Here is a 27,829-nt window from a genome sequence, read left to right as displayed (position 1 = left end):
GTGGAGCACATCTTCTGGTAATTTCCTAAGAAATTGTGCTGGAGTCCTTTTATGTCTAGAAATGTCTTTTTTCAACTATCACAACAGAATGATAGTTTGTTATGGAATCTAGATCAGAATTTCTTTTCTCCATCAGTATATTGAAGAATTGTTCTTATCATTTCTTGTTTTTAGTAGTGCTCTTGAGAACCTCATTGCCCCTCTTTTTTTTTTTTTTAAAAGATTTTATTTATTTATTTGACAGAGATAGAGACAGCCAGAGAGAGAGGGAACACAAGCAGGGGGAGTGGGAGAGGAAGAAGCAGGCTCATAGCGGAGGAGCCTGATGTGGGGCTCGATCCCATAACGCCGGGATCACGCCCTGAGCCGAAGGCAGACGCTTAACCGCTGTGCCACCCAGGCGCCCCTGCCCCTCTGACTCTTGATGTCTTTTATATGATCTGCTCTCTGGGTACTTTTAATGTCTTCTCTTTATCCCTTATTCAGAAATTTTACTCTTAGCTATTTGGGAAAAGAAGAGAGAGAAAGAGGCTCACATGTGTTGATGACTTATTGTATGGCAAGTATTATGCTAGCCATTTGTATATACTATTTCATTTAATTGGGATACCCCTCTTAGCAGGATTTTGTACCTTCCCAGTTTCATCTGGGGGAAACAATGAACGTGGAAACACAAGATTCGGTCCGGCTTATATGTTTACAGTCCTCCATGTGCGTCCCAAACATCCAGCCCCACTCTACATGCTTGCTGTTTTTCACTTCTACCTTTGTTCTTTTCTTTTCTCTTTCCTTCACAAAAAAAACACTTCTTTTTATTAATCAAGTCATCTATGTGGTTGTTGTTCCAGGAGTCAGTGATGTTCAGTGATGTGTCCATAGACTTCTCTGAGGAGGAGTGGGAATGCCTGAATGATGATCAGAGAGATTTATACAGAGATGTGATGTTGGAGAATTACAGCCACCTGGTTTCAATGGGTAAGGATGTCTGTCCATAATAATTCAGATTCTGCCCTTAGGAGGTTACTTTCTCCCATGTGAAATACCCACCTTTCAAGCAGGTATTTCTACATCCTCTGCTCAGAGGAATGTTTTTAATGTTGTAGCATTAGAAAAAAGAAGCTGCGTTAGTCATGGGTGAAGTTTCAAGTCCTCTGTTATGTTTCATAAATCTGATATACCTTTCTTTGACTCTTCTTAATGAAGGAACTAAATTTGAATCCTGGGATATTCTCATCATAAACTTATCTCGTTACTTCTTTTGTAAGCAGGACATTCTGTTTCTAAACCAGATGTGATCTCCTTCTTGGAGCAGGGGAAGGAGCCCTGGTTGGTTGACAGAGAACTAACAAGAGACCATTGGCCAGGTAAGTGTGGCTTGGCAGGTAATGAGCCAGTTGGTCAGTGGAAAGACTGCACCTTTGAGGTGCTATCTGGGAATCTCCCCTTAAAAGCTTTAGGCCCCTTGTACACAAGTAAGCCTTTTCAGCATGAGCTTTCAAATGACCTTACATTTTCCCCTTACATAACACACTCTACCTGCTTTTCTCCTCTTATACTTCTTTCCAATTCCTCTTCTTCTTGCCTAGTTCTAACCTGCCAGTGACCTCCTCTACCCTAATGATATTCCTTTCTATCCATATTTTGGATCTAATTCCTCATCACTTCTCATCCTCTTTTGTATTTAATCTTAAAAAAGCACCACTGTCTTCTGAAATGTGTTTTTATTCTGTATTGCCAAAGGCTTATATTCTTTAGAGTTTTTTAGATAAAGTAGCGCATTTAGCCATTGCTTCATTCATACTTACAACAAACATTTACTGATTTTCAAATGTGTATGGTACTCTGATAGATACTACAGAGGTTAAAGAAATAAGCAATTTCAAAATGTATAGCTTAATGGGGTACTAGAACACGTCTATATATAACTTCTATAAGTAGAACCATCATAAGAGAGGTTAAAGTAGGGAGCAGAAAAAATGAGGGATTAGGATATAGAAGAGAAATTAATCTGTATAAATGTCATAGAGGGAGATTTGAGTGTGCATGTCATTAACTTTAGGTAGGATGTTGGAAATAAAGGCTCTGTGCCTCCATTGAAAACTTAGAGCTGGCAATGATAAACAGAATTGATATGAAGGAGTTTAAACAGAACAGTGCATTCATTCATTCAGTATATGTTTATTGAGGACCTGTTGTTTGCCCAGCACTATTCTCAACACCGATGTTATAGCAGTGAACAGAACATGCAAAATCTCTATTCCCAGAGCCTACCCTCCAATGTGGAAAGAGATACAAAAATAAATGAATATCTATCATGTAATAGTAAGTGCTAAAAAGAAAAACAAAATAGAGAAAGGGGACAGAGAATGCTATTTTATAGGCTGGGGTAAGAGAAACTTTTCCAATTAGGTGACATTTCAGCAGAAACTTGAAGAAGTACAGCAGTAAATCATTGTGTGTGGTTACCGGAAGGAAGAACAGTCCAGAGGGAGGAAGCCAGATATCCAAGGGCCCTGAAGCAGGTGTGCATTGGCTGTGTTCAAGGAGCAGCCAGGAGACCAGTGCTTTACCCTGGTTATTTTAAGTATTTCACATAAATCCAAGACTTCATGTCATTTCATGTTTGCATCATCTCAGTATATAGTTCTAAAAAATGTGGACATTTTTTCTTTATGTAACTTTAATGCCATTATCATCCCTAATTTTACAATTTCTTGGTGCACTGGATTTTTTCATGTCATTATATTGCATACTAGTGAGAGTGGACATTGTCATCTTAATGGTGCTATTGTCTTTAACTTGCTCACTACTAAATTTTACCCTTTTCATCTATTACTATCCTTATTTTTTCAGTCAATTGTTATGGACTGTATGAAATAAAAACATCCATTTACCCATTTACTTTTTAATTTTAATTTGTGTTGGCATCTTTAATATGTATTTTCAATGTTTTTGTAGCTCCTTAGTGATTATTGTGATTTCTGATTTTAGAAAATTAACAGTCCTCTACAAATTTTGTAAGACTTTATTCTGTCGTGTTTTTTTAGATTTTCTGTAATTTGTTTTATACCATTTAAATCCATTTTAAGTTTCTTTTGCAATAAGGTATAAATTGAGAGTCTAAATCAATTAACCTCCCTCCCTCACACACACACATTTTAGCACCATGTCATCATTTAGCTGATTCATCATTGTTTTATCTGCCTGTTCAATAGTAAGTTCTGATTTATGTTAGTATTTCAGGGCCTCTTTTTCTATTTCTTTTATCCATCTGTCCACTTATGCCTACAGAGATAGATACGCCTAGCCAAAGTTACTATATTGTCATTTATCTTATTCGAAATTAGCACAAATAATGTAACAAACTGCCAGTGGACATTCCAACAGTTATGAAATGAATTTTCATGGAACCATTACCCAGATCAAGAACTACAGCACTGCCAACACAGATCTCTTTGTGTCCATAATATCTTTGTGTCCTTTCACAGTTTTACTATCTAAGAGTGCCATCCACAATATACAGTTTAATTTTACTTGAGTTTGAATTTTGTGTACATGGAATCATACTATATATTTTCTTTTAGGTCTTTTTTATTGAGCATATTGCTTTTAAGATTCATACATAGTGTTGCTTGTAGTCAGACTTGATTCATTTCATTATATAAATATACCACAGTTTATTTAACAGTTCTATTGTTCATAGACATTTGGGTTGTTTATAGTTTTTAACCATTACAATCAGCTATTATGAACATTTTCTGTGTTTTAGGACTAGGAGAGAAGTGAGTGGATCATAAGACTCATGTCTTTAGCTGCCAAATTTTCAACTTTTCTTTAATGCCTATACTAGTTTACAATCCCACCAGCAGTATATGAGAGCTCTCATTATTGCACGGTTTCTAACATATGGTATTGTCATGCTTGGATTTTTTCCAGTTGGTGAGTGTATAGCATAGTTCAGTGTAGTTTTAGTTTGCATTTCCCTTTTTACTGATGAGTTTAACACGTTTCATATCATTATGGGTCTCTTGAAATTCTTCTTTAGTGAATTGCCTGTTCAGGTCTTTTTAAAATGTGTTTCTGTTGGATTGTCTCTATTTTTCTTAATGATGTGTAAGGATTCTGTATATATTTTGCTTATAAGTACATTCAGTGTTCTAAAATTGTAAATATCTTCTCCCATTCTGAAATGTCTTTTAGCTCTATGGTTTCATTTTGTGAACAGAAGTTCTTCATTTTAGTCAAATTTATCAGTTTTTTGTGCTTCACACTCATTGGATCTTATGTAAGAAATTCCTCCTCAGCTTGTTTTTGAATCTTATATAAACAGAATCACATTATCTGTATTTTTTGGCCTCTTTAAGAAGTCTTTGCTTACCATAAGACCATGAACAGAACATATTCTCTATTATTTGGGGTCCTAATTAGACATTAGGACATATGGATCATCCTTAGTGTCTATTACTTTTTATCCTTTTTTTTCAGTTGATACTGCTTTTACAGGGAATTCCTTAGCTTATTTTTTATCAGTTCACTAATACATTCTTCAGCTATGACCATTTGGCTCTTCAACCTATCTATTAAGTTTTTTATTTTAAAAAAAAGTATAGTTACTTATAAAAAAAAAATACAGTAGGGACACCTGGGTGGCTCAGTTGGTTAAGCATCTGCCTTTGGCTCAGGTCATGATCCCGGGGTCCTGGGATTGAGTCCCGCATTGGGCTCCTTGCTCAGCAGGGAGCCTGCTTCTCCTTATGCCTGCTGCTCCCCCTGCTTGTGTGCACGCACTCGCCCCCCTCTCTCTCTCTGACAAATAAATAAATAAAATATTTTTAATAAATAAGTAAGTAAATAAATAAATAACACTGTAAACAAAAGGGGCCCTTGGGTGGCACAGTCAGTTAGGCATCCAGCTCTTGGTTTCAGCTTGGGTCATGATCTCACAGTCCTGGATCAAGCCCTGCATCTGGCTCTGAGCTCAGCAAGGAGACTGCTGAAGTTTCTCTCTCCCTATCTCTCTGCCCTTCCCCCCCCCGCCTTTCCCCCCCACACACACTCTCTCTCTCTCAAATAAATAAATAAATCTTTAAAAAAAAAATACCTGTATACACAATAGGATATATATAACATAATGAACATAAAATTATAAGATAATAACATGTAAATCTCTAGACTTGCATATGCAAGAGATTTGCTCAGAAATATACCTAGGAATGTAATTGCTGGGTCTTAGCATTCATACTTACTCAGCTTTACTAGGTAATACTAAACCATTTTCCAAGTGTTTGTATCACTATCTTTCCCTATAATTGATACTGAAAGATTTTTTTTTCATTTTTTAATCTAATGAGTATAAAATCTTATTTCGTTGTTTCAGATTAAATTTTCCTGGTTACTATTAAAGATGACTGCCTTTCCTTATTTGGCCATTATTGCCTCTTGTGTAATGCCATTCTGATCATTTTTATATTAGGCTATTTGTCTTTTTCCTAAGATTGTAGGAATTTCTTACATATTTTGTGGATACTAATTTTTAGTCAATAATATGTTTATAGACATCTTTTCCTGTTGTAGGTTCTTTATTTACTTTATGATATCTTTTGATGATAGTAATTCTTTATGTTAGTATGGTTACATTATATATTTAATGGTTAAGTTATATATAGTTTATTTTCTTTAAGTTATATGTAGTTTATGAAACAGTCTACTTTTTTTGCTATATGCTTCATATTTTTTTAATCTTTTTTTCTTTTTTAAAGATTTTATTTTTAAGTAATCTCTACACCCAACATGGAGCTCAAATTCACATCCCTGAGATCTACAGTCACATGCTCTACTGACTGAACCAGCCAGGCACCTCCATATCTTTGAATCTTAAACCTTTTCCTAGCCTAATTTTCCCCTATTTTTTCTTACAAGAATTTTTATGTTTTGACTTTCTTTATTAAAGTCCTATTAACGTAACCAAAATTGATTTTTACGAATGGTTTGAGGTAGAGATCAGTTGTAATTTTTTCCCATATAAAAACAAATTATCTTTTCCCCACTGAATGAAAAGTCCATGTGTTTGCCCCTGATCCACCAATCCACATGTTCCTTCTGCATATATTAAAATTCTGTGTATATATAGGTCTGTCTTGTTGCATTGACCTTTTTATCTACCCCTGTCCTAATTAGTCCTACTTTTGTAAAAAGTCCTGATCTCTGACAAGACAGAACCCTCTACCCTTTCCTTCAGAAGTGTTTGGTTATACTTTGTCTTCCATATAAATTTAAAAATTTAAGTAAAGTTTCACAAAAAATTTTTGGGGCGTACGTGAGTGGCTCAGTCACTTAAGCGTCTGGCTCTTGATTTTGGCCCAGGTCATGATCTCAGAGCTGTGAGATTGAGCCCTGCATCTGGCTCCCTTCTAAGTGTGGAGCCTGCTTAAGATTCTCTCTCTCTCCCCTTACCCTGCTCTCTCTCTTAAAAACAAATTTTTTTCAACATGCATCCATGAATAAAACTCTCAACAAAGTGGTATAGAGGGAATGTATCTCAACATAATAAAGGCCATATGTGACAAGCCCACAGCTAACATACTCAACTTAAAGCTTTTCTTCTAAGATCAGGAATAAGATAAGGATGCCTACTCTCACCACTTTTATTAACATAGTACCAGAAGTCTTAGAATAATTAGGCAAGAAAGAGAAAGAAAAGGCATCCAAATTAGAAAGGAAGAAGTAAAACTTTCTCTATTTGCAAATAACATGATATTTATATAGAAAATGCTAAAGACTCCACCAAAAAAACTGTTAAAATTAATAAATGAATTCAGTGAAGGCCCAGGATACAAAATCAATATACAAAAATTAGTTACATTTCTATGTGCTAATAATCAACACTCAGAAATAAATTAAGATAATCCCATTTACAATTACTCAAAAAGAATAAAACACCTAGGAATAAATTTAACCAAAGAGGTGAAAGACCTGTACCCTGAAAACTATAAGACACTGATGAAAGAAATTGAAAAGACACAAATAAATAGATATTTGTGTTCATGGATTCAAAGAATGTTGTTAAAATGTCCATACTACCCAAAGCAAGTTACAGATTCAATGAAATCTCTATCAAAATTCCAATGGCAATTTTCAGAGAAATAGAACAATTACAGAGTCGTGTGGAACCACAAAAGAACCAAATAACCAAAACAATCTTGAGAAAGAACAAGGCTGGAGGCATCACACTTCCTGAGTTCAGACTATATTAAAAGCTATCATACTCAAAACAGTATGGTATTGGCATAAAAACAGAAACATCAATCGATGGAACCAAATAGCCCAGAAATAAGCCAACACATATATATGGTTAATTGATTTATGACAAAGGAGCCAAGTATATACAGTGGAAAAGGACAGTCTCTTCAATAAATGATGTTGAGAAAACTGGACAGCCACATGCAAAAGAATGAAACTAGACCTCTGTCTTACACCATACACAAAAATCAGCTCAAAATGGATTAAGGACCTGAACATAAGACTTGAAACCACAAAACTCGTAGAAGGAGATGTAGGCGGTAAGCTCCTAGATCCTTGATATCAGTCTTGGTGATGATTTTTTTGAATTTAACAACAAAAGCAAAGACAACAAAAGCAAAAATAAACAAGTGGGACTACATCAAGCCCAAAATCTTTTTTTTTTTTTTAAAGATTTTTTATTTTTATTTATTTGACAGAGATAGAGACAGCCAGCGAGAGAGAACACAAGCAGGGGGAGTGGGCGAGGAAGAAGCAGGCTCATAGCAGAAGAGCCCGACGTGGGGCTCGATCCCACAATGCCGGAATCACGCCCTGGGCCGAAGGCAGACGCTTAACCGCTGTGCCACCCAGGCGCCCCAAGCCCAAAATCTTCTGCACAACAAAGGAAACTGTCAACAAAATGAAAAGGCAACCTACAGAATGGGACAAAATGTTTGTAGATCATATATCTGATAAGGGGGTAATACCTAAAATATATACACAGAACCCATAAACTCCGTAAAAAATCCAATTAAAATATAGAAGATATAAAAAGAAACATGGAAATTTTAGAACTGAAAAATACAGTGGCCAAAATTTTTAAAACTCACTGGATAAACTCAGTAGAATGGAGATAATGGAGAAGTTACTGAACTTGAAGGTAAGTCAAAAGAAATTAGTTCAGGGACACCTGGGTGACTCAGTTAAGTGTCTGCCTTCAGCTCAGGTCATGATCCTGGGGTCCTGGGATCAAGTCTGGCATTGGGCTCCTTGCTCAGCAGGGAGCCTGCTTCTCCCTCTCCCTGCTGCTCCCCCTGCTTGTGCTCTCTCTCTCTCTCTGACAAATAAATAAAATCTTAAAAAATTTGTTCACATAAATAATGGAGAGAATAAATATCGAAAACTTGTCTCAGGGACATGTGAGACAACAGAGGTTTAACATTTGTCATTGAAGTCCGAGAAGGACAAAGTTCAGGACTGAAAAAAGTATTTGAAGAAATAATGGCTTACCAAATTTGGTAAAAGATATACCAATTCAAGAAGCTCAACCACCCAAAGAAGAGAAACAAAGAAATCTATATCAGACACATCATAATCAAATTGCTGAAAATGGATGACCAAAAAGTAATGAGAGAACCATAGAAAAAATAATGCATTAATTATAGGGAAGCAATTATTTGAATGACTGGATTTCTCTTTCTCTTTGTAAACCATGGAGGCCAGAAGAAAGAGGAATATTTTATTGTGCTTAAGAACTGTTAACCCAGAATTTCAAATCCAGCAAAAATCTTTCAGGAAGGTGAAATTAAGAAAAGCAATACTCTAAAGATAAATGGCAACTGAGACTCACCTAATGGTCCCTGTGGGACCAGGCAGTAGTGGGGAGACTGGCTAATGAGAGAAAATTTATACCATCTTAAAGGAGTAAGCACTTGTTACATCTAGAAGACAGCTGTCATATGAGAATGCAGGCCCAGTGCTTCCAAATGATGTTGTCTTTCAAGAAAGTCAGAAATCCAGATTTTCATATTAAATCTGATATCTCAAGGCTGATAACTAATTCAAAACTTTAGAGAACTGTTGGGGTAACATCAAACACAAATGCATGAGTTGGATACAACCTGATTCATCAGGTTTTTACTTCTATGGAGTTCTCTTCTTTGAACCTCAGAAATTCTACCAAGAAGTATCTGGTTGAAACTCTTCATAAATTCTGCTCAACACAGAGAGGAGCTCTGTGATTACTGAGCATTTTGTTCAACCCTGGAAATTTGTTTCACTGTTAGATCTGTATCATTGCATCATCCAGAACTCATACTTGACATTTATTTTATTTCCTAAATCATTTTCCCTCCCCATGACTCCTACTACTTTTTTGTCACCATTTGTATCCTTTCTCTCAGAATTTTTTTTCATGAATTCTAGTTTTAGTGATAATTGACTTTTCACTGTGGAATTTGAAGATTTAGCATACACCTTCTTCCTTTATCCTCCAAATATCATGATTTTTAAATTAAATTATTATTCAGTTCATTAATGACTATGTAAACGTCTTTCATTGCGGAGCTCTGTAGTCACATTTCACTTCTTGTATGACTTGTTCTTTTCCATGCAATTAATCCTTGTTTTAACTGAGAATTGCTTAGTTTTCTCAGTATCTCTGATTAATCTCTTTTCAGACACATCAGGTAACTGGTTTATTTTTTAAGAAACATTTCTCCTTTAACCCTCTGTTCTTCTGTCCCAACTGAGACTGTTACATAGATATCATTTTAGAATTTCTCTTCATTATCATCCAATTGATTCGCTTCTGTATTTGGATGCCTCTGATACATTTATACACCTTGATTCTTGGATCTCTTGCGTTCCTCTTTCTTGGTGTATTCCTTCATTATTCTGAGGCACATGTTCCAAAAGCAACCAAGGAAAGTATCCAAGAAAAGTAAATAGAAAGTGTATTTTATGAATCCTTATATGTCTGAAAATGTTTTCATTTCACCCTCATTTTTAATTGACATTTGACAGGAGATGTAATTTTAGGTTGAAAAACTTAACTTCAAAATTTTGATGGCATTGCTCCATGGATTTATAAAATTTAGCATCTAGTGTCATTGAGAAATCCAAAACACATTCAGGTTCTTAATTCTTTTATGTGACCTGTTTAATCTCTTTGGAAACTTTTAGAATTTATTCTATAATTTATAATGTTCTAATATTCCAAGTTGAGATATCATGATGTCGATTTTATTCTTTCATTTGGACACTCACTGAGACATTTCATTCTGGAAACAAAATCTCTGAGATTTTCTCATATTATTTTCTTGATTATTTATTCCCCATTATCTTCTCTGTTCTCTGTATTTCAAACTTTGAATGTTCACTTTTTATTTCCAGTGCCTGGCACCGTGTCTGACATACAGTATGGGCTAATTAAATTTTTTAAATGATTGAGCACTCAGAATTCAGATCTTGAATTTCTTGTCTTAGCTCTAGAGTTTCTTTTTTTTTCTATTTTTCATATTTTTTGTATGTTCTGTGAGATTTTATTAAGTTCTAAATCGCATTAATTTTTGTAAAGGATATTGTTCTTTGAATATTTTTTTCTGACATTATTCTCTTATGAAATTGTTATGTTTTTAGAAGCATTCTTTTTCTGAATTTTAAAATTTTTCTCCATTATCTCTCTTTCCTGAGTTTTTTTCTTTATTGATTTTAATCTTTCATGTTTAAGATTTTCCTCAAATTGCTAGTGACTCAGGCTATCTGCTCATATAAAACTGTGGTAGTAAAAAGCTGGTCTGAGCTCGTTTGTATCTGAGGATGTGTAGATTTATTGGTAGTAGTCACTGTAGAGTGATCTGCCTAGAACAGTTCATTGGCTGACACCACTTACCAGGTCTTTTCTCTTGGGCTGGTTTTCTCCAGAATGGAATCCTCTTCTTTCTTTCTGGGAATCAATAAAATGAGGTTGGCTGCCAGATTCTAAAAGTTTACTGAGAATATCAGGCTTGGGAATCAGCCTACTGTATGGAGTAGATTTGAGAATCTGAGGTCTCTCTGTTTGTTACAGATTTTCTATTAATCTTCCTTTTTGCAGCCCCTCATGCACCCTACTTTCAAAGCTACCTGTTGACTGCAGTTCTTGTAAATAACTGGATTGTACAGTAGGACCAATCTGCAACCTAGGTTTCAGTGTGTTTATGGTTGACACATTATTTATTACCATTACCTCTACTCTAGCTTCCAAAATTTTGTTGCTGCTCTTTTGTCTCCTATTCTTTGTCCTCATGGAGTTTCTTTCATTTAATCTCATTATTATCACTTTAGTGGGACTTCTTGAAGGAACAGTAATAAATGTATATATTCACTGTGTGGGATTTGAAAAGAGTGTGTCCTTTTTTCTAGAGGAATTTTTTAAGACATCTTTTATTGAGTATATATTCAAATACTTGCTAATCGAGTCAGTTAATAAATATTTGTTAATCTTCCAGTATGTACCAGATACTGTGCTTAGAGCTGGATACACATTGATGAAGACAACAGACATTTACTTTTAAAATGAAATAAACACAAAGACCTAACACCTATTCAGGGAAAAAGATATTAAGTGAACCTAAATAAATATATAATTACAAATTGTGAAAATCCTGATAAGGAAGAGAACAGAGTGCTAAAAGTGTCATTACAAGGAGGGTATAATTTGGTCATGGAGTCAGGGAAGGCCTCAAAAAGTATGACCTTTAGAGATTTGGAAAATGGGCAGTAGTTATCAAGGCAGAGAGTGGGGAGGGGGGGAATTTATGAGACATAAAGAAAAATTCCTGGAAAGACCCTAAAGAAAGACTTAAAAACTGGGAGCATTTGAAGAACTGCAAAATAGGGCCAGCATGGATGGGGCTTAGCAACCAAAAGGGAGCATAGCTTGAGATTTGTTTGAAGAGGCAGGCAACAACTAGGTCATTCAGAGCTTTGTAAACCATGTTCAGCAGTTCGGCTTTTATTGTAAGAGAAATATCATAAGGGGTGGATTCAAGATTGCAAACCTCAAGTGGGAAAACTAGAAAGAAAGAGGCTGTCCTGATAGTTCAAGAAATGTATTAGATATTGTACTGAAAATAGGAGGAAGAGTTTCAAGATATATTTAGGAGCAAGATTAGGTGGTATTTGCTGAATAATTGTACGAGAGAGAGAGACGATGGTACTTGAATGATTTTCACTTTTTTGGTTTTAGGCCTTCCCACTGGGTCCATAGTGTAGTCTTCAAAACACTTCACTTGCCCATTACTCCATTTTTGTATAGAGATTCTTTTGTATTATCTCTCAAATACTAAATACTTATGCCAAATACTTTTTATATATTATTCACAATCCTCACAATGATTATAAGAGTTATTACTTGTGTTGTATAACAAGAGAATTGAGGACTCAGAAAAATGAACTACTTTGGTCAAGAAAACAAAGCTTGTAATTAACTTGAGTGTGAGTTCAAAATTCATGACTGAATCTGGTAACTGAATTTTCAGTAGTAGAACACTGTCTTTATATTCTCTTCCTTCTCTTTAAATCTACAAATGCCCTTCCTTTTAGTTGGTCATCACTATCATAGTGCTTATGTACTTGATAAGTCCTCTTCTCTTCTCCTGAGATTAGCATCACAGAATTCCAAACCAAAAAGTATTTTCATCAAACCCCAAACACATTCCATATTTAGCTGCAAAAGAACCCTTGCTATCTACCACTCATACTAGATTCATTCATTCTCCCATTTGGATTGCCACCCTGTATTTCCTTATCATTTGTTAAAGAGACCCTAGGCCTCCAGTTGCAGAATCTAGACCAGTGCAATCCAGTAGAACTTCCAGTGGTGATGGAAATGTCCTGTGTTTGTCATTTCCAACATGGTAGTCATTAGCCACAATCAGCCACTGGAAATGTGGATAGTGCCACTGAGGAGTTAAATTTGAATTTTTATTTAATTTTAATTACGTTAAATTTAAATACACACATATGCTCACGGTTACTGTAATGGACAACATATATCTAACCAGGGGCTGGCAACATTTTCCTCAAGAGCCAGATCATAAATATTTTAAGTTTGCAGTCAACGTGGTCTCTGTTGCAACTACTCACTTCTGCCATTATAGCTTAAAAGCAGTCATAGACAATATGTAAACAAATAAGCGTAGCTGTCTTCCAATAAATCTTTACTTACAAAAATTATTGCAGTGTTGCAGGCCATAGTTTGCCAACCCCTGGGAATTTTTTCTTAGACATATTCATTTAATCCTCATAATAACTCTATTAAGTAGGTATGATCATTTCCCTTATTTTACAGTTCATTTGTGGGATGCTCTTATAGCTGTGTGTGCATATGCTGAGAGATTTTATATATGTATTTATGATTAGACTCACTCTGTAACAAGGGAGATAAGACTTGAATCACCTTTATGTTCAGCAAGTTCCTCTAAGTAATTCTGATCAATAGCAATGTTTGGAAACCAATGGCATACTTACTGCCCTCATCTTACTATATGATCTGTCCTCTCTCTTTTCTTGTCTATTTTTTTAAAGTTCAGTTTAATTCTTCCATTTTAATTGAAGTTTTATTTCTCCCAAACAAGAAAAATGTGAGTGATTACTTTCATATTTTCTTTCAGTCCTGGAATCAAGATGTGAGACCAAGAAATTATTTCTGAAGAAGGAAATTTATGAAATAGAGTCAGCGCAGTGGGAGATAATGGAAAGACTTACAAGACATGACCTTCAGTGCTCTAGTTTCAGAGATGATTGGGAATGTAATGGCCAGTTTGAGAAACAACATGGCTCTCAGGAGGGACACTTCAGTCAACTGATATTCGCTCATGAAGGCATGCCCACTTTCAGTCAGCATCCCCCCTTTACATTACAGCAAATCATTAATAATAAAGAGAAATACTGTGCAACTAAGGAATATAGGAAAGCCTTTAGACCTGACTCACAACTTACTACACATCAGATAATTCATCCCATTGAGAAACCCTATGAATGTAAGGAATGTGGAAAGGCCTTTAGACATCCCTCAAGACTCAGTCATCATCAGAAAATTCATACTGGCAAGAAGCCCTTTGAATGTAAGGAATGTGGGAAAACATTTATTTGTGGTTCAGACCTTACTCGACATCACAGAATTCACACTGGTGAGAAACCCTATGAATGTAAGGAATGTGGGAAGGCCTTTAGTAGTGGCTCAAACTTCACTCGGCATCAGAGAATTCACACTGGTGAAAAGCCCTATGAATGTAAAGAATGTGGGAAGGCTTTTAGTAGTGGCTCAAACTTTACTCAGCATCAGAGAATTCATACAGGGGAGAAACCGTATGAATGTAAGGAATGTGGCAATGCCTTTAGTCAGAGCTCACAACTTATTAAACATCAGAGAATTCATACAGGTGAGAAACCCTACGAATGTAAGGAATGTGAAAAGGCTTTTCGTTCTGGTTCAGACCTTACTCGACATCAGAGAATTCATACTGGTGAGAAGCCCTATGAATGTAAGATATGTGGGAAAGCCTATTCACAGAGTTCACAACTTATTAGTCATCATAGAATTCATAGTGGTGAGAAACCCTATGAATATAGGGAATGTGGAAAGACCTTTAATTATGGCTCACAACTTATTCAACATCAAAATTTATACTGGTGATAAATGATAGAATGTATGAAATCTGTAGGAAGGCTTTTAATTACAGCTCAAAACTATTCAACATTAGAGAATTTATCTTGATAATAAACCCTTTAAATAGAATAATGTAGAAACATCTTATTTGTTGACTCTAGCTTATTCAACCTGAGAAAAATCATGTAGGAGAAACACCCTATGAGTAGAATATATTTTGGAAGCCCTTTAATAAGGCCATATATTTCTTTTGACATTAGATAATTCAAGCTAGCAAATACTGAAAATCATAGCACTTTTGACACCTTTTTCACCTTATTTTAAACCTCAGAATTCATGTGAAATATATTCCTAATTTTCATTTTCCCCCCAACTGATCTATAGTTGCTATATTAATAATTTAACCCATCTTAAATTTATGTGACTGTAAAGTCCATCCCTTTACATCACGGTTTATAAAATGCCTTTAAGACCTGAAAGAAGTGACCTCTTTATTCAAAGATGGCTTATTCTTTTTGTTATTTACAAAACTTAGGCTTTCTTTTAAAAACATCGATGAACAACTTTCCACACAGTAAACAGAGATCCTTTCATAACTTCCTGGTGTTTCCTTATGTTGCTGTGATATCAAATTCCTATTGATAGACATTGCAGTTTCCAGAGTTTTTGCCATTATTCACAGTGTCCTGATGGAAATTCTCCCTAGGCATATCTTTGTATCAAGTATTTTAATTGCAGAAATAATGCATGAACATATTTTCCTTTTAAATTTTTAAACATTGCAAATAAGGCACACATACCCTTTGAGTACCATCCTTGTGCCCATTTCCCATTCTGAAGGATAGTCATTATCTGTTTAGTATTTATCCTTCCTGAGCATTTTTCTATGTTTTTATACATATTTGTCTCAGTAGAAATTATAAAATGGGGATAATTATAATACCTACCTCAAAATTTTGTGTGGGGATCAAATAAATCAAGACACATAAAGTGCTTAGAATTGTTCCTGTCATATAATAAATATTCACTGAATGTTGGTCATGATTTTATTCATCGTTGTCATTAGTATTATTTGTTGAAAAACAACAGTTGTCTTGCAGACCTTGGTGAACCTCAGGCAGGACATATAGTTGAAGATAGACACACTTGGTAATGAATTCAGAAAATTTTCCATCATTGCTTATTTTCTATGGAACTTGAAATAATCCTAGGTCTTGGTGGGGAAAGTAATGTGTGCAGTGTGTGGGAAGGACTTCATTCAGACTGGCATCCTTTTTACTACGTCATATACCTAACATAAAAAAGAATATAAACAAACCATTGTGATGAAAAAGTATGAAAAGACAAACAATTATGTATGAAAAATGGATAAATACACAAAGAGAAACCTTATGGTTACTGATTTAAAATGTTATGTTAGAGGTGCCTGGCTGGCTTAGTCACTGGAGTGTGCAACTCTTGGTCTCAGGGTGTGAGTTCAAGCCCCAAATTGGGTGTAGAGGTTACTTAAAAATAAAATCTTTAAAAAAATAAATAAATGGGGCAACTGGGTGGCTCAGATGGTTAAGGATCTCCGGGTCCTGGGACCGAGCCCTACATTGGACTCCCGGCTCAGTGGGGAGTCTGCTTCTCCCTCTGCCTCTCCCCCTGCTCATTCTCTCTCTCTCTCTCTCTCTCATGAATAAAATCTTTAAAAAAAAACATTTTTAATAATAAAAATAAATAAAATGTTAAATACAATGCTTCTTTCTGATAACATTTGAAAACCTAAACAATTCTTAGGAAAATAAAAATTACAGTACTGAGTCAAAGAGAACTCTCAGAAGATTTATAAAAACACGAAAGGGGAAATTTAGTGTGATATAGTAGCTATTACTACTAATGAAGCACCAAAACAAATTTCTTTTCAGGCAAAACATTATCAACTGTTTTTTTGGTTTGTTTTTAGAGAGTGAGAGATGGGGAGAGGGAGAGAGAAAGATTCTCAAACAGGCTCCACACCCAGTGCAAGCCCAACTTGGGGCTTGATCTCACAACCCTGAAATCATGACCTGAGCCGAAATCTAGATTTGGACACCTAACCACCAGGTGCCCCTAAAACTTCAAGTGTCTAAGGAACTATTTGTTATACAGAGTTAGACATCTCATAGCATACTCAGATATAATCTTGATGTTAGAACAGTCTTAGGACACCCAAAAAGGAAAGCTATTTTTTGATGTCATCCATAAAGATATATACAGGCATACTAAAGAAACTAGCAAACTATAGGTACCTATTAAAAGAATAATAGAAATGAACCTGGTTGTAACAGTAGCTAGAGGATGATACCCAGTGCCCAGTTCCAGCTAACTGATGTGTGGAAACAGGCCCCATTTTGCCAGCTCTTCTGATTTTTTAAGAGAAACCAAATATTTTATTTTTTATTTATTTTTTTTTAGTGCGTGATAGCTCTTGATTTTTTTTAAAGATTTTGTTTATTTCGAGAGATAGCACAAATGGGAAGTGGAGGGGAGGAGCAGACGAAGAGGGAGAAGCAGGCTCCCTGCTGAGCAGGGAATCTGACGTGTGGCATGATCTCCACTGGGATCATGACCTGAGCCAAAGGCAGATGCTTAACTGACTGAGGCACCCAGGTGCCCTGATAGCTCTTGGTTTTTAAGTGGTAGCTCAGATTTTTATTTAAAGACACCACAAGGACCAAAGGAGATGATATATGGACTGCAAAAACAGCCCGTGAGTTAACTTTTGTTCTGGAGACTAGAGCAGTGAGTTTTTAATAGTGCAAACCCATTGGTCCCAAGGAAATTTAAGGAAGCAAAGGAATGATACAAAACAAGATAATTTACCCAGAATTTCTTAGATGCGAACAGGTTTAGATTAAAATATTTCCAGGGACAGAGAAGCTAAGTTATAAATGTAAGGTTTTGGTTTTTTTTTTAAAGGACTTGATTCAGCCCCAACATTTTCAACATGTAGGTCTTTATTCTAAGCATCATATCAAGTTTAAAAATTGGATATACTTTATATGTTGCATATCCCATTGTTGAGATATATATATCATAATTTTGTGCTAGCAGCAAAAATGTCACTGGAATTATGTATTGTGTTCTAGATGAAAGGTTAGCAGACTTTGCATAAATGGCCAGATAATAAATATTTTAGCCCTATAAGTGAATACTATTTCTGATGCAACTACTTAACTCTATTATTAGAGTGTGGAAGGTTACCAAAAGTCCTAGGTTAAGAATCCTGAAATTAAGAAAATGTCCCACATCTTAACTTTGTTTAGGTTAGGTTAGTGTTTTGAAATAGATATTTTCTATGCCTCAGTTTTCATGCTTAGCAGCAACTTCTTTCATTGGATGGAAACTATTTTTGGAAGGAAAATCCCATATATATCCAGAGTTACAGGTCTGTCCTTCCATTCCCCACTTCCTTTTTTCTTAGGTCCCATATTAGAGGGTTTTTTTTAAAACATTTAGTTATTTCAATTGTTACAGGCATATGCCTGTAAAATATTTTATAATTAATTTAAGAAAAGTGGAGTGGAGGCCCCTGGGTGGCTCATCAGTTGAGCATCCAGCTCTTGATTTCAGCTTAGGTCATGATCTCAGGGTTGTGAGATCAAGCGCCACAGTGGGCTTCACACTCAATGTGCAGTTGGCTTGGGATTCTCGCTCTTCTTCTGCCCTTCCCCCCACTTGCAAGTGTTCTCTCTCTCTCTAAATTTAAAAATCTTTAAAAAAAAAAAAAAAGGAAAGAAAAGTGGAGTGAACAAATAAGAGAATAGGTGGAAACAGGATATTTTGTTCAAATATTTTGCATTACAATCAAAATGAGGACTGCTAAGTGAAATTTTATATCCTTTCATGAGCCTACTTTAAGTCAATCATTAAGTTTCTCATCAAAAATTGCAGGAGTAATGCATTTGCACCCAAACCAATGAAACAATACCAATAAACAAGAAAAAAAAATCTGTCCTTTGTTATTTCTCACTTCCTTCCCTTCTATTTCCTTCTGAGCAATGAACCTTGTGTATATCCCCCATATATTTCTTTATGCTTAAGCATTAACACAATTTATTTTGGTATATTTTTACCAAAAAAAATGGATGATACTTTATACATTTCTCTGTAATTTGCTTTTTAAATTCAACTACATTTTGAATTTCCCTAGTCAGTAAGTGATGATTTAACTTAGTTCTTATTTTTATTTTTTTAAGATTATTTATTTTTTTGAGAGAGAAAGCAGAGCTTGGGAGAGGGAACACAAGTGGGGGGAGAGGCAGAAAGAGAGGAAGAAGCAGGCCCCCTGCTCAGCGGGATGCTGGGCTCGATCCCAGGACCCTGGGATCATGACCTGAGCCAAAAGCAGATACTTAACCGACTGAGTCCCCAGGCACCACCTTATTTAGTTTTTAGAATGGTTACATTATATTTCATACCCAAGTGCTTATACCAATACCTATTCAACTATTCCCCAACATTGATATTTCAGACTGTTTCCTCTTTGCCACTTAAAAGTAGTGCTTTAATAAACATTCATATTTTATATTCCTATTTATTTCATTTCTATAAAATAGGTTTCCCAAACCATTTCCAATGTTTTCTGTTTCTTAGGAAGGTATGGCTTATAGAAACTTTCAGAGGGAAGAGGATAAATGAATAAAGTGTGCAGTTTTTCATATATGTTGGTGTGTATACACACACAGATTTTAATATTTTAATCCATCTAGAAGTCATTATTGTATATGGTGTGATACAGGATGTCAGCTCTGCTTCTATTCAGAAATAAACCCAATTAGGCCAAAACCAACTATTGAACTATTCCTCTTTCTCCTACTAGATTAAAATACTTTTATCATACATTAAATGCTCATATTCTCAGATCTATTTCTGTGCTCTATTTTCCAGCAATCTTTTACTTACACTTTTTATAACTTATTACTTGGAAATAGAGATATGTATATTATTAATATATTAGTTTTATTTGGAAATAAAGACAAAAGCTTTTTTATTAGAATTTTTAATTTTATCCACTTCCAATTTAAAAAAACTGAGATTATATTTTGAATTTTATTCAACTTAAATACTGAGTATTTCAAAATGAGTTCACATTGAATTGACCTTGGGTGAATACTCATTAGTACATGTATATCTCAAAATGTCTTTGACAACTTTTCATCTCCTTTCCCTCTAATATCTTTATGATATAATGCTTCACAATACTTAAAATATACTAGTAATATCGGAACATTTAATATCTTTTATTAGGGTATTGATTATAAAATGATAGATTCTTTTGATCTTTATAATCTGTGGATAAAGTGATATCTGTCTCAGTATTTTTTTTTTTTAAGATTTTACTTATTTGAGAGAGAGAGAGCATGAGTAGGGGGGGAGGAACAGAGGGAGAGGGAGAAGCAGGCTCCCCACTGAGCAGGGAGCCCAATATAGTGTCTCACAGTATTTATACCTATTTCACTTTCTTTTTTCATGTTGTAGACATGAGAACAGTGGCAAAACTTTTTTTAACCATAATTCCCCCGTTTTAACGGACTGTTTCATCTCTTATTTGTGTGTCATAAGAGAAGTGATTTATTGCTTTGGTTAAATGTGTCAAAATAAATAAATCACCTCCCTTTATTCAACCCTGAATTTCTCATCTTCCCTGGGGCAGGCTATGATTCCCTATACCTTCTCTGCAGGTCCATTTCCTTCTTGTTATGTCTCCCAATATCTATAATTTAAATGAAGTATCGGGATGTGTATTCTAACTCCAGATTCAAGCTGCCTTTTTCAATAAGGTATTGCCAACAAAAATAGTCTATTTCTCAATTAGTCTAGAAATCAGGAGGAGAAAGTTATGATTAATTATCATCACCCACAGTAATTTCTACTATAGCTATCTTTGTTTTGTTTCTGATTTTAATGGAAACATGTTGGTTACAGTCAATGTGTTCTACCTTTTTAAAATTTGAGTAGATAAGAAATGCATTCAAAGAATATTGAATTGCTCATAGAAAATCTTAGAGTGCTGAGGGACAAAAATACAGAGCCAAGAACACTGCTGCATGTGATGGCACAGAACTTGTGAGGTCACTGCTGCTGCTGCTGTCACTGCTGGACAGAATCCCCAGCTTACACTACTGACAATGTGGGTGCTGGACTCTGGATATTCCTGCTACTGCCATATGTACATGGGATTACCCATCACCCAGATGGAATCTCCCATCCTTGTTCCTCAGTATCATGATCTTGCTGTTCTGATATGGATGTGTTTAAGCGCTAAAGCCTAGGTTCCATCCTTGTGCATTAGTTGCTGAGAAGACAAATGCATTTTCAGTTTAGTGAGAATCAGCCTCAGCTTCTTAAAGATGGGTATTAACCATAATAGCAAGGGTACATAAATACTGCACAGCCAAATGAATGACCGGTGTTCACAAGATGGCACCCCACCAATATACATAATTCTTCCCATAACTATAATTAAAACCTCACCTAAAATAATATTACTCATTCCTTATTTGTTCATTAGCCATTCCTCATTCAATGAAAATTGTATTGGGTAATGTCTATACCTCCTCTCTGTCAGGATCCTGTGTAGATATTCTGTGACTTTTTGTCTAAGTTGTAACAACCTACATAAAAGCAGAAAGAAGAAATGTAATAATAATATATAACTACATATAAATTAGGTAGATGTTCCAGTCTTCCTTTCTGTAAATAGTTGTGACACATTCCCTTTTATTTAGCAATCTGGGGACTTTTTACGGGTGAAGTTACCCAAACCTTCTTTCATAAAAGATCAGAATCTGCTGGTTACTTTTCTTCATAGGTTTTTTGTTCTGGGTTTTTTGGTTTGTTTTTTGTTTGTTTATACAACCAGAATTGATAGGGATAAGAGTTGACCCAAGGAAGTCTTTGAGTTCTATCTAAGTTTCATTTAGAAATTTCACATCCCATGAGAGCCAGGATCAATCAGTCCAGCAAAAACTAACCTATTTCTCCTTTCCTAATACCCCAGCCTTTGATCTGTTGCCCAGGGTCATGAGGAACTCCAGAGAGCAAAGTTATGATCTCACTTTATATTTTATTGGAATCACTATTGTGTCTATTGGTGAAAGCATTCCTTCATTTATTTTCTACATTATTCTTAGTCAAGTGTCAAAATTTGGTGATGTTCTTGATATTTAGGTTTGACTTTATAATTGTTCTTTCAGAGTATGCTGAAATTTTATTATAGTTTATGGTCTGAATATAAGGGGAGAAGATTGTGAAGAAAAGTAACACTTGCAAGATAACTACCTCAGACTAGGTAATTATAAGCGCTTCAGGGATGCCTGGTGGCTCAGTCGGTTAAGCATCTGCTTTTGGCTCAGGTCATGATCTCAGCGTCCTGGGACTGAGTCCCACTTCGGGCTCCCTGCTCAGTGTGGAGCCTGCTTCTCCCTCTGCTTGCCACTCCCCCTGCTCTGATCTCTCTCTCTAATAAATAAAATCTTTTTTTAAAAATGAAATTGTAGACTATTTTCATAAATTTCTAACTTTCACCATTATGCTCAGGTAAGTGGAAATTGTAAGGAATCCATAATAAGGAATACAGGAACTTAATTTTACTGTTCCATATAGTCATGCAGTTAAAATTTCCTTTGGAAAAAGATGCCCATGTAGATCAGGTTATTATAGTATAATCAGTTGTATATAGATTCTATAGTGATAATCATATTCCCATAAAATCCATAAAGTTTAAATTCTTAAAATTCCTTATTTTAAAAGCATTTATGATTCAGAAACTCAAGAACTCTGGGATAAGATTACTTGAATCCATTTTTATTATCTTGGTTAAATTTCACTTTATAAAATGGGTTTCATGCTATATAAAACCTTAGGGACGAACCTCCCCTTGGACTGGCAGGTTACCCGGAACCGTATCTGCATTGCCTGCAGGTGCACGGTGTATAGAAATGCAACTGATGGGAGAGGAGTTAAGATGGTGGAGGAGTAGGGGACTCCTTTTTCATCCGGTCCCCTGAGTCGAGTAGGATAGGTACCAGACCATCCTGAACATCAATGGAATCAGCATGAGACACAGGAAGATACATCTGGACTCTACAAATGAACATCTTCAGCGATGAGTATTGAGGTACAAAGCGGGGAGCCGTGAAACTGCACACAGATATCGGAAGATAAACGGAAGGGGGAGGGAGCCGCTGCATTTGGGCACCGGGAAGCGGTAGCCGCCTGCACGGGGGAGCGGGTGGACTCAAAGACAGGCACCTGTGAGAGAGCAGACTGAGACCACGAGCCAGGGAACGCACGCCACCAGACTGAAATGGAGCTCCGGTGTGCTTACTGGAACCAGACTGAGACCGGGAGCTCCGGGAGCACGTGGGGGCGGCTGGCGGTGTTAGAAACACAAAGGACAGAGACGTCCCGGCCCTGGAAGTGAAGGCTGGGATGCCCGGTGTGGGGCGCACATCCCGAGACGCTGCAGGGTTGAGCAGCACCAACAGACACAGAGTTAAAGTGGCCAGAACATCCGTGGAGAACGGGCCGTGATCCCTCTGTTCTGAGACAGAGGCTGAGATTCAGCCACTGCTGCTCTGACTCTCAGAAGAGGCACAGCAAACCGCCAGGGAAAAGCCGCCAGAGAACAAAAGCCTGGAAATACCGGCTCACAGTGTGCCTACCCCCATTCCCCCTTGCAGGGGACACGGAGACTCTACCCAAACAGGGTTGCCTGAGTATTGGCGTGGCAGGCCCCTCCCCCAGAAGGCAGGATGAAAAATCAAGAAGCCCACATCCGAAGATCCCTATAAAACGAGGGCGCACGGGGTGGGTCCCGGTCAATAATTTGGGCTCTAGACAACCCCGCAGCCTCTCCTCATCAAAATGACGAGAAGGAGAAGTCCCCCCAGCAAAGAAAAGACAATGAGTCTGTGGCCTCTGCCACAGAATTAATGGATATGGATATAAACAAATTATCAAAAATGGAATTCATAGTAACAATGGTCAAGATGATGTGTAGACTTGAATAAAGCATTAACGAAAATGTTAATGAGAGTATGGAATCCCTAAGGGCAGAAATGAGAGCGAATCTGGCAGAAATTAAAAATTCTAAGAGCCAAATGCAGTCAAAACTAGAGGCTCTGGCGGCCAGGGTGAATGAGGCAGAAGAGCGTATCAGTGAATTGGAGGATGGGTTAGTAGAAGAGAAAGCTAAAATAGAATCTGGACTTAAAAATATCCACGCTCAGGAATGTAGGCTATGGGAGATTACTGACTCAATGAAACGTTCCAATGTCAGAATTATCAGCATCCCCGAGGGCGTGGAGAAAAACAGAGGTCTACAAGAGATATTTGAACAAATTGTAGCTGAAAACTTCCCTAATCTACCAAGGAAAACAAACATCCGTATCCAAGAGGCAGAGAGGACCCCTCCCAGGCTCAACCACGACAAACCTATGCCACATCACATCATAGTGTAATTCGCAAATATTAGATCCAAGGATACAGTATTGAAAGCAGCCAGGGCAAAGAAATTTCTCACGGACCAAGGCAAAGGTATCAGAATTACGTCAGACCTGTGTACACAGACCTGGAATGAGAGAAAGGGTNAAAACAAACATCTGTATCCAAGAGGCAGAGAGGACCCCTCCCAGGCTCAACCACGACAAACCTATGCCACATCACATCATAGTGTAATTCGCAAATATTAGATCCAAGGATACAGTATTGAAAGCAGCCAGGGCAAAGAAATTTCTCACGGACCAAGGCAAAGGTATCAGAATTACGTCAGACCTGTGTACACAGACCTGGAATGAGAGAAAGGGTTGGGGGGGCATTTTTAAAGCTCTTTCAGAGAAAAACATGCAGCCAAGGATCCTTTATCCAACAATGCTGTCATTCAGAATTGATGGAGAAATAAAGACGTTCCAGAACTGCCAGTCATTAACCAATTTCGTAACCACGAAACCAGCCCTACAGGAGATATTAAGGGGGGTTCTATAAAGGTAAAAAGGCCCCAAGAGTGATACAGAGCAGAAAGTCACAATCGATAGAAAGAAAGACTTTACTGGCAACATGGCATCATTAAAATCATATCTGTCAATAATCAGTCTCAATGTAAATGGCCTAAATGCTCCCATAAAATGCCACAGGGTTGCAGATTGGATAAAAAGACATGACCCATCCATTTGCTGTCTACAAGAGACTCATTTTGAACCTAAAGATATATTAAGACTGAAAGTAAAGGGATGGATTACCATCTTTCACGCTAATGGACCTCAAAAGAAAGCTGGAGTAGCAATTCTCATATCAGAAAGATTGGATTCTAAACTAAAGACTATATTTAGAGACACAGAAGGGCACTATATTATTCTTAAAGGATGTATGCAACAAGTGGATATGACGATTATAAATATCTATGTCCCCAAGAGGGGAGCAGCAAGATACACAAGCCAACTCTTAACCAGAATAAAGAGACATATAGATAAAAACACATGAATAGTAGGGGACCTCAACACTCCCCTATCAGAAATAGACAGAACACCCATGCAAAAAATCGACAAAGAAACAAGGGTTTTGAATGCCACACTCGATGAGTTGGACCTCATAGATCTATATATAACACTACACCCCAGAACCAAAGAGTACTCATTCTATTCTAATGCCCATGGAACATTCTCAAGAATAGACCATGTTATGGGACACAAAACAGGTCTCAACCGATACCAAAAGACTGAAATTATTCCCTGCATATTTTCAGACCACAACGCTTTGAAACTGGAACTCAAACACAAAGAAAAATTTGGAAGAAACTCAAACACTTGGAGTCTAAGAACCTTCCTGCTCAGGAATGATTCAATAAACCAGGAAATCAAAAATCAATGTAAACAATTTATGGAGACCAACGAGAATGAAAACACAATGGTCCAAAACCTATGGGACACTGCAAAGGCAGTCCTAAGGGGAAAGTACATAGCCATTCAAGCCTCACTCAAAAGAATAGAAAAATCTAAAATGCAGTTTTTATATTCTCAACCTCAAAAAGCTGGAACAGCAACAGAGGGACAGACCTAATCAACACATGAGGAAAAAATTGACCAAAATTAGAGCAGAAATCAATGAATTAGAAACCAGGAGTACAGTAGAACATATCAACAGAACTAGAAGCAGCTTCTTTGAGAGAATCCATAAAATTGACAGACCGCTGGTAAGACTTATCCAAAGAATAGAGAAAGGACCCAAATTAATAAAATTATGAATGAAAAAGGAGAGGTCACAGCCAACACCAATGAAATTGGAAGGATTATTAGAAACTTTTATCAACAGCTTTATGCCAATAAATTAAGCAATCTGGAAGAGATGGAGGCGTTCCTGGAAACCTATAAACTACCAAGACTGAAACAGGAAGAAATTGATTTCTTAAACAGGCCAATTAATTATGAAGAGATTGAAACAGTGATAAACAACCTTCCTAAAAACAAAACTCCAGGCCCGGATGGTTTTCCTGGGGGAATTCTACCAAACATTCAAAGAAGAAATAATACCTATTCTCCTAAAGCTATTTCAAAAAATAGAAACAGAAGGAAAGCTACCAAACTCATTCTATGAGGACAGTATTACCTTGATCCCAAAACAGGGAAAGACCCCATCAAAAAGGAGAATTACAGACCGATTTCCCTAATGAACATGGATGCCAAAATCCTCAACAAGATCCTGGCTAATAGAATCCAACAGTACATTAAAAGGATTATCCATCATGACCAAGTGGGATTCATACCTGGGATGCAAGCGTGGTTCAACATTTGCAAATTGATCAGCGTGATACATCATGTCAACAAGAAAAGACTCAGGAACCATATGATCCTCTCAATTGATGCAGAAAAAGCATTTGACAAAATACAGCATCCTTTCCTGATTAAAACCCTTCAGAGTGTAGGGATAGAGGGTACATTCCTCAATCTCATAAAAACCATCTATGGGGGCAACTGGGTGGCACAGCGGTTAAGCATCTGCCTTCGGCTCAGGCCGTGATCCCGGCGTTGCGGGATCGAGCCCCACATCAGGCTCCTCTGCTATGAGCCTGCTTCTTCCTCTCCCACTCCCCTGCTTGTGTTCCCTCTCTTGCTGCCTGTCTCTATCTCTGTCGAATAAATAAATAAAATCTTTAAAAAAAAAATCTATGAGGGGCGCCTGGGTGGCACAGCGGTTAAGCATCTGCCTTCGGCTCAGGGCGTGATCCTGGCTTTATGGGATCGAGCCCCACATCAGGCTCCTCCGCTATGAGNAAATACAGCATCCTTTCCTGATTAAAACCCTTCAGAGTGTAGGAATAGAGGGTACATTTCTCAATCTCATAAAAGCCATCTATGAAAAGCCTACAGCAAATATCATTCTCAATGGGGAAAAGATGGAAGCCTTTCCCTTAAGGTCAGGAACACGACAAGGATGCCCACTCTCGCCACTATTATTCAACATACTACTAGAAGTCCTTGCAACAGCAATCAGAACACAAAAAGGAATAAAAGGTATCCAAATTGACAAAGAAGAAGCCAAACTGTCTCTCTTCACAGATGACATAATACTCTATATGGAAAACCCAAAAGAATCCACTCCCAAACTATTAGAAGTTATAGAGCAATTCAATAATGTGGCGGGATAAAAAATCAATGCTCAGAAATCAGTTGCATTTCTATACATGAATAATGAGATTGTAGAAAGAGAAATTAGGGAATCCAACCCATTTACAATAGCACCAAAAATCATACGTTACCTTGGATATAACTTAACCAGAGACATAAAGGATCTATATTCTAGAAACTACAAATCACTCTTGAAAGACATTGAAGAAGACACAAAAAGATGGAAAAATATTCCATGCTCATGGATTGGAAGAATTAACATAGTTAAAATGTCCATGCTACCCAGAGCAATCTACACTTTCAATGCTATCCCGATCAAAATACCGAGGACATTTTTCAAAGAACTGGAACAAATAGTCCTTAAATTTGTATGGAACCAGAAAAGGACCCAAATCACCAAAGATCTGTTGAAAAGGAAAAACAAAGCTGGGAGCATTATAATGCCAGATTTCAGCTGTACTACAAAGCTGTGATCACAAAGACAGCATGGTACTGGCACCAAAACAGACACATCGACCAATGG

General features: G+C 36.7%; 1 protein-coding gene and 1 long non-coding RNA gene across 2 annotated transcripts in view; one reads left to right on the top strand and one right to left on the bottom strand.

Annotated features, from left to right (window-relative positions):
- LOC105234797 (zinc finger protein 82 homolog) overlaps positions 1-27,829 on the top strand; it is a 71,024-nt gene that overhangs the window by 17,942 nt on the left and 25,253 nt on the right. The window contains exons 3-5 of the mRNA XM_034639018.1: positions 849-975; positions 1,266-1,364; positions 13,659-14,679. Coding sequence (XP_034494909.1) covers positions 849-975; positions 1,266-1,364; positions 13,659-14,679 — 1,247 coding nt within the window. The remainder of the gene's footprint in view (positions 1-848; positions 976-1,265; positions 1,365-13,658; positions 14,680-27,829) is intronic.
- LOC117795153 overlaps positions 15,696-27,829 on the bottom strand; it is a 21,489-nt gene continuing 9,355 nt past the window's right edge. Inside the window, exon 4 of the long non-coding RNA XR_004618991.1 lies at positions 15,696-15,947. This is a non-coding gene — a long non-coding RNA (uncharacterized LOC117795153). The remainder of the gene's footprint in view (positions 15,948-27,829) is intronic.

The sequence above is a fragment of the Ailuropoda melanoleuca genome, chromosome 12 (genome assembly GCF_002007445.2).
Source record: "Ailuropoda melanoleuca isolate Jingjing chromosome 12, ASM200744v2, whole genome shotgun sequence".
Taxonomy (NCBI): Eukaryota; Metazoa; Chordata; class Mammalia; order Carnivora; family Ursidae; genus Ailuropoda; species Ailuropoda melanoleuca.
The sequence above is the reverse complement of the archived record's forward strand: the minus strand, read 5'-3'. Positions and strand labels throughout refer to the sequence as shown.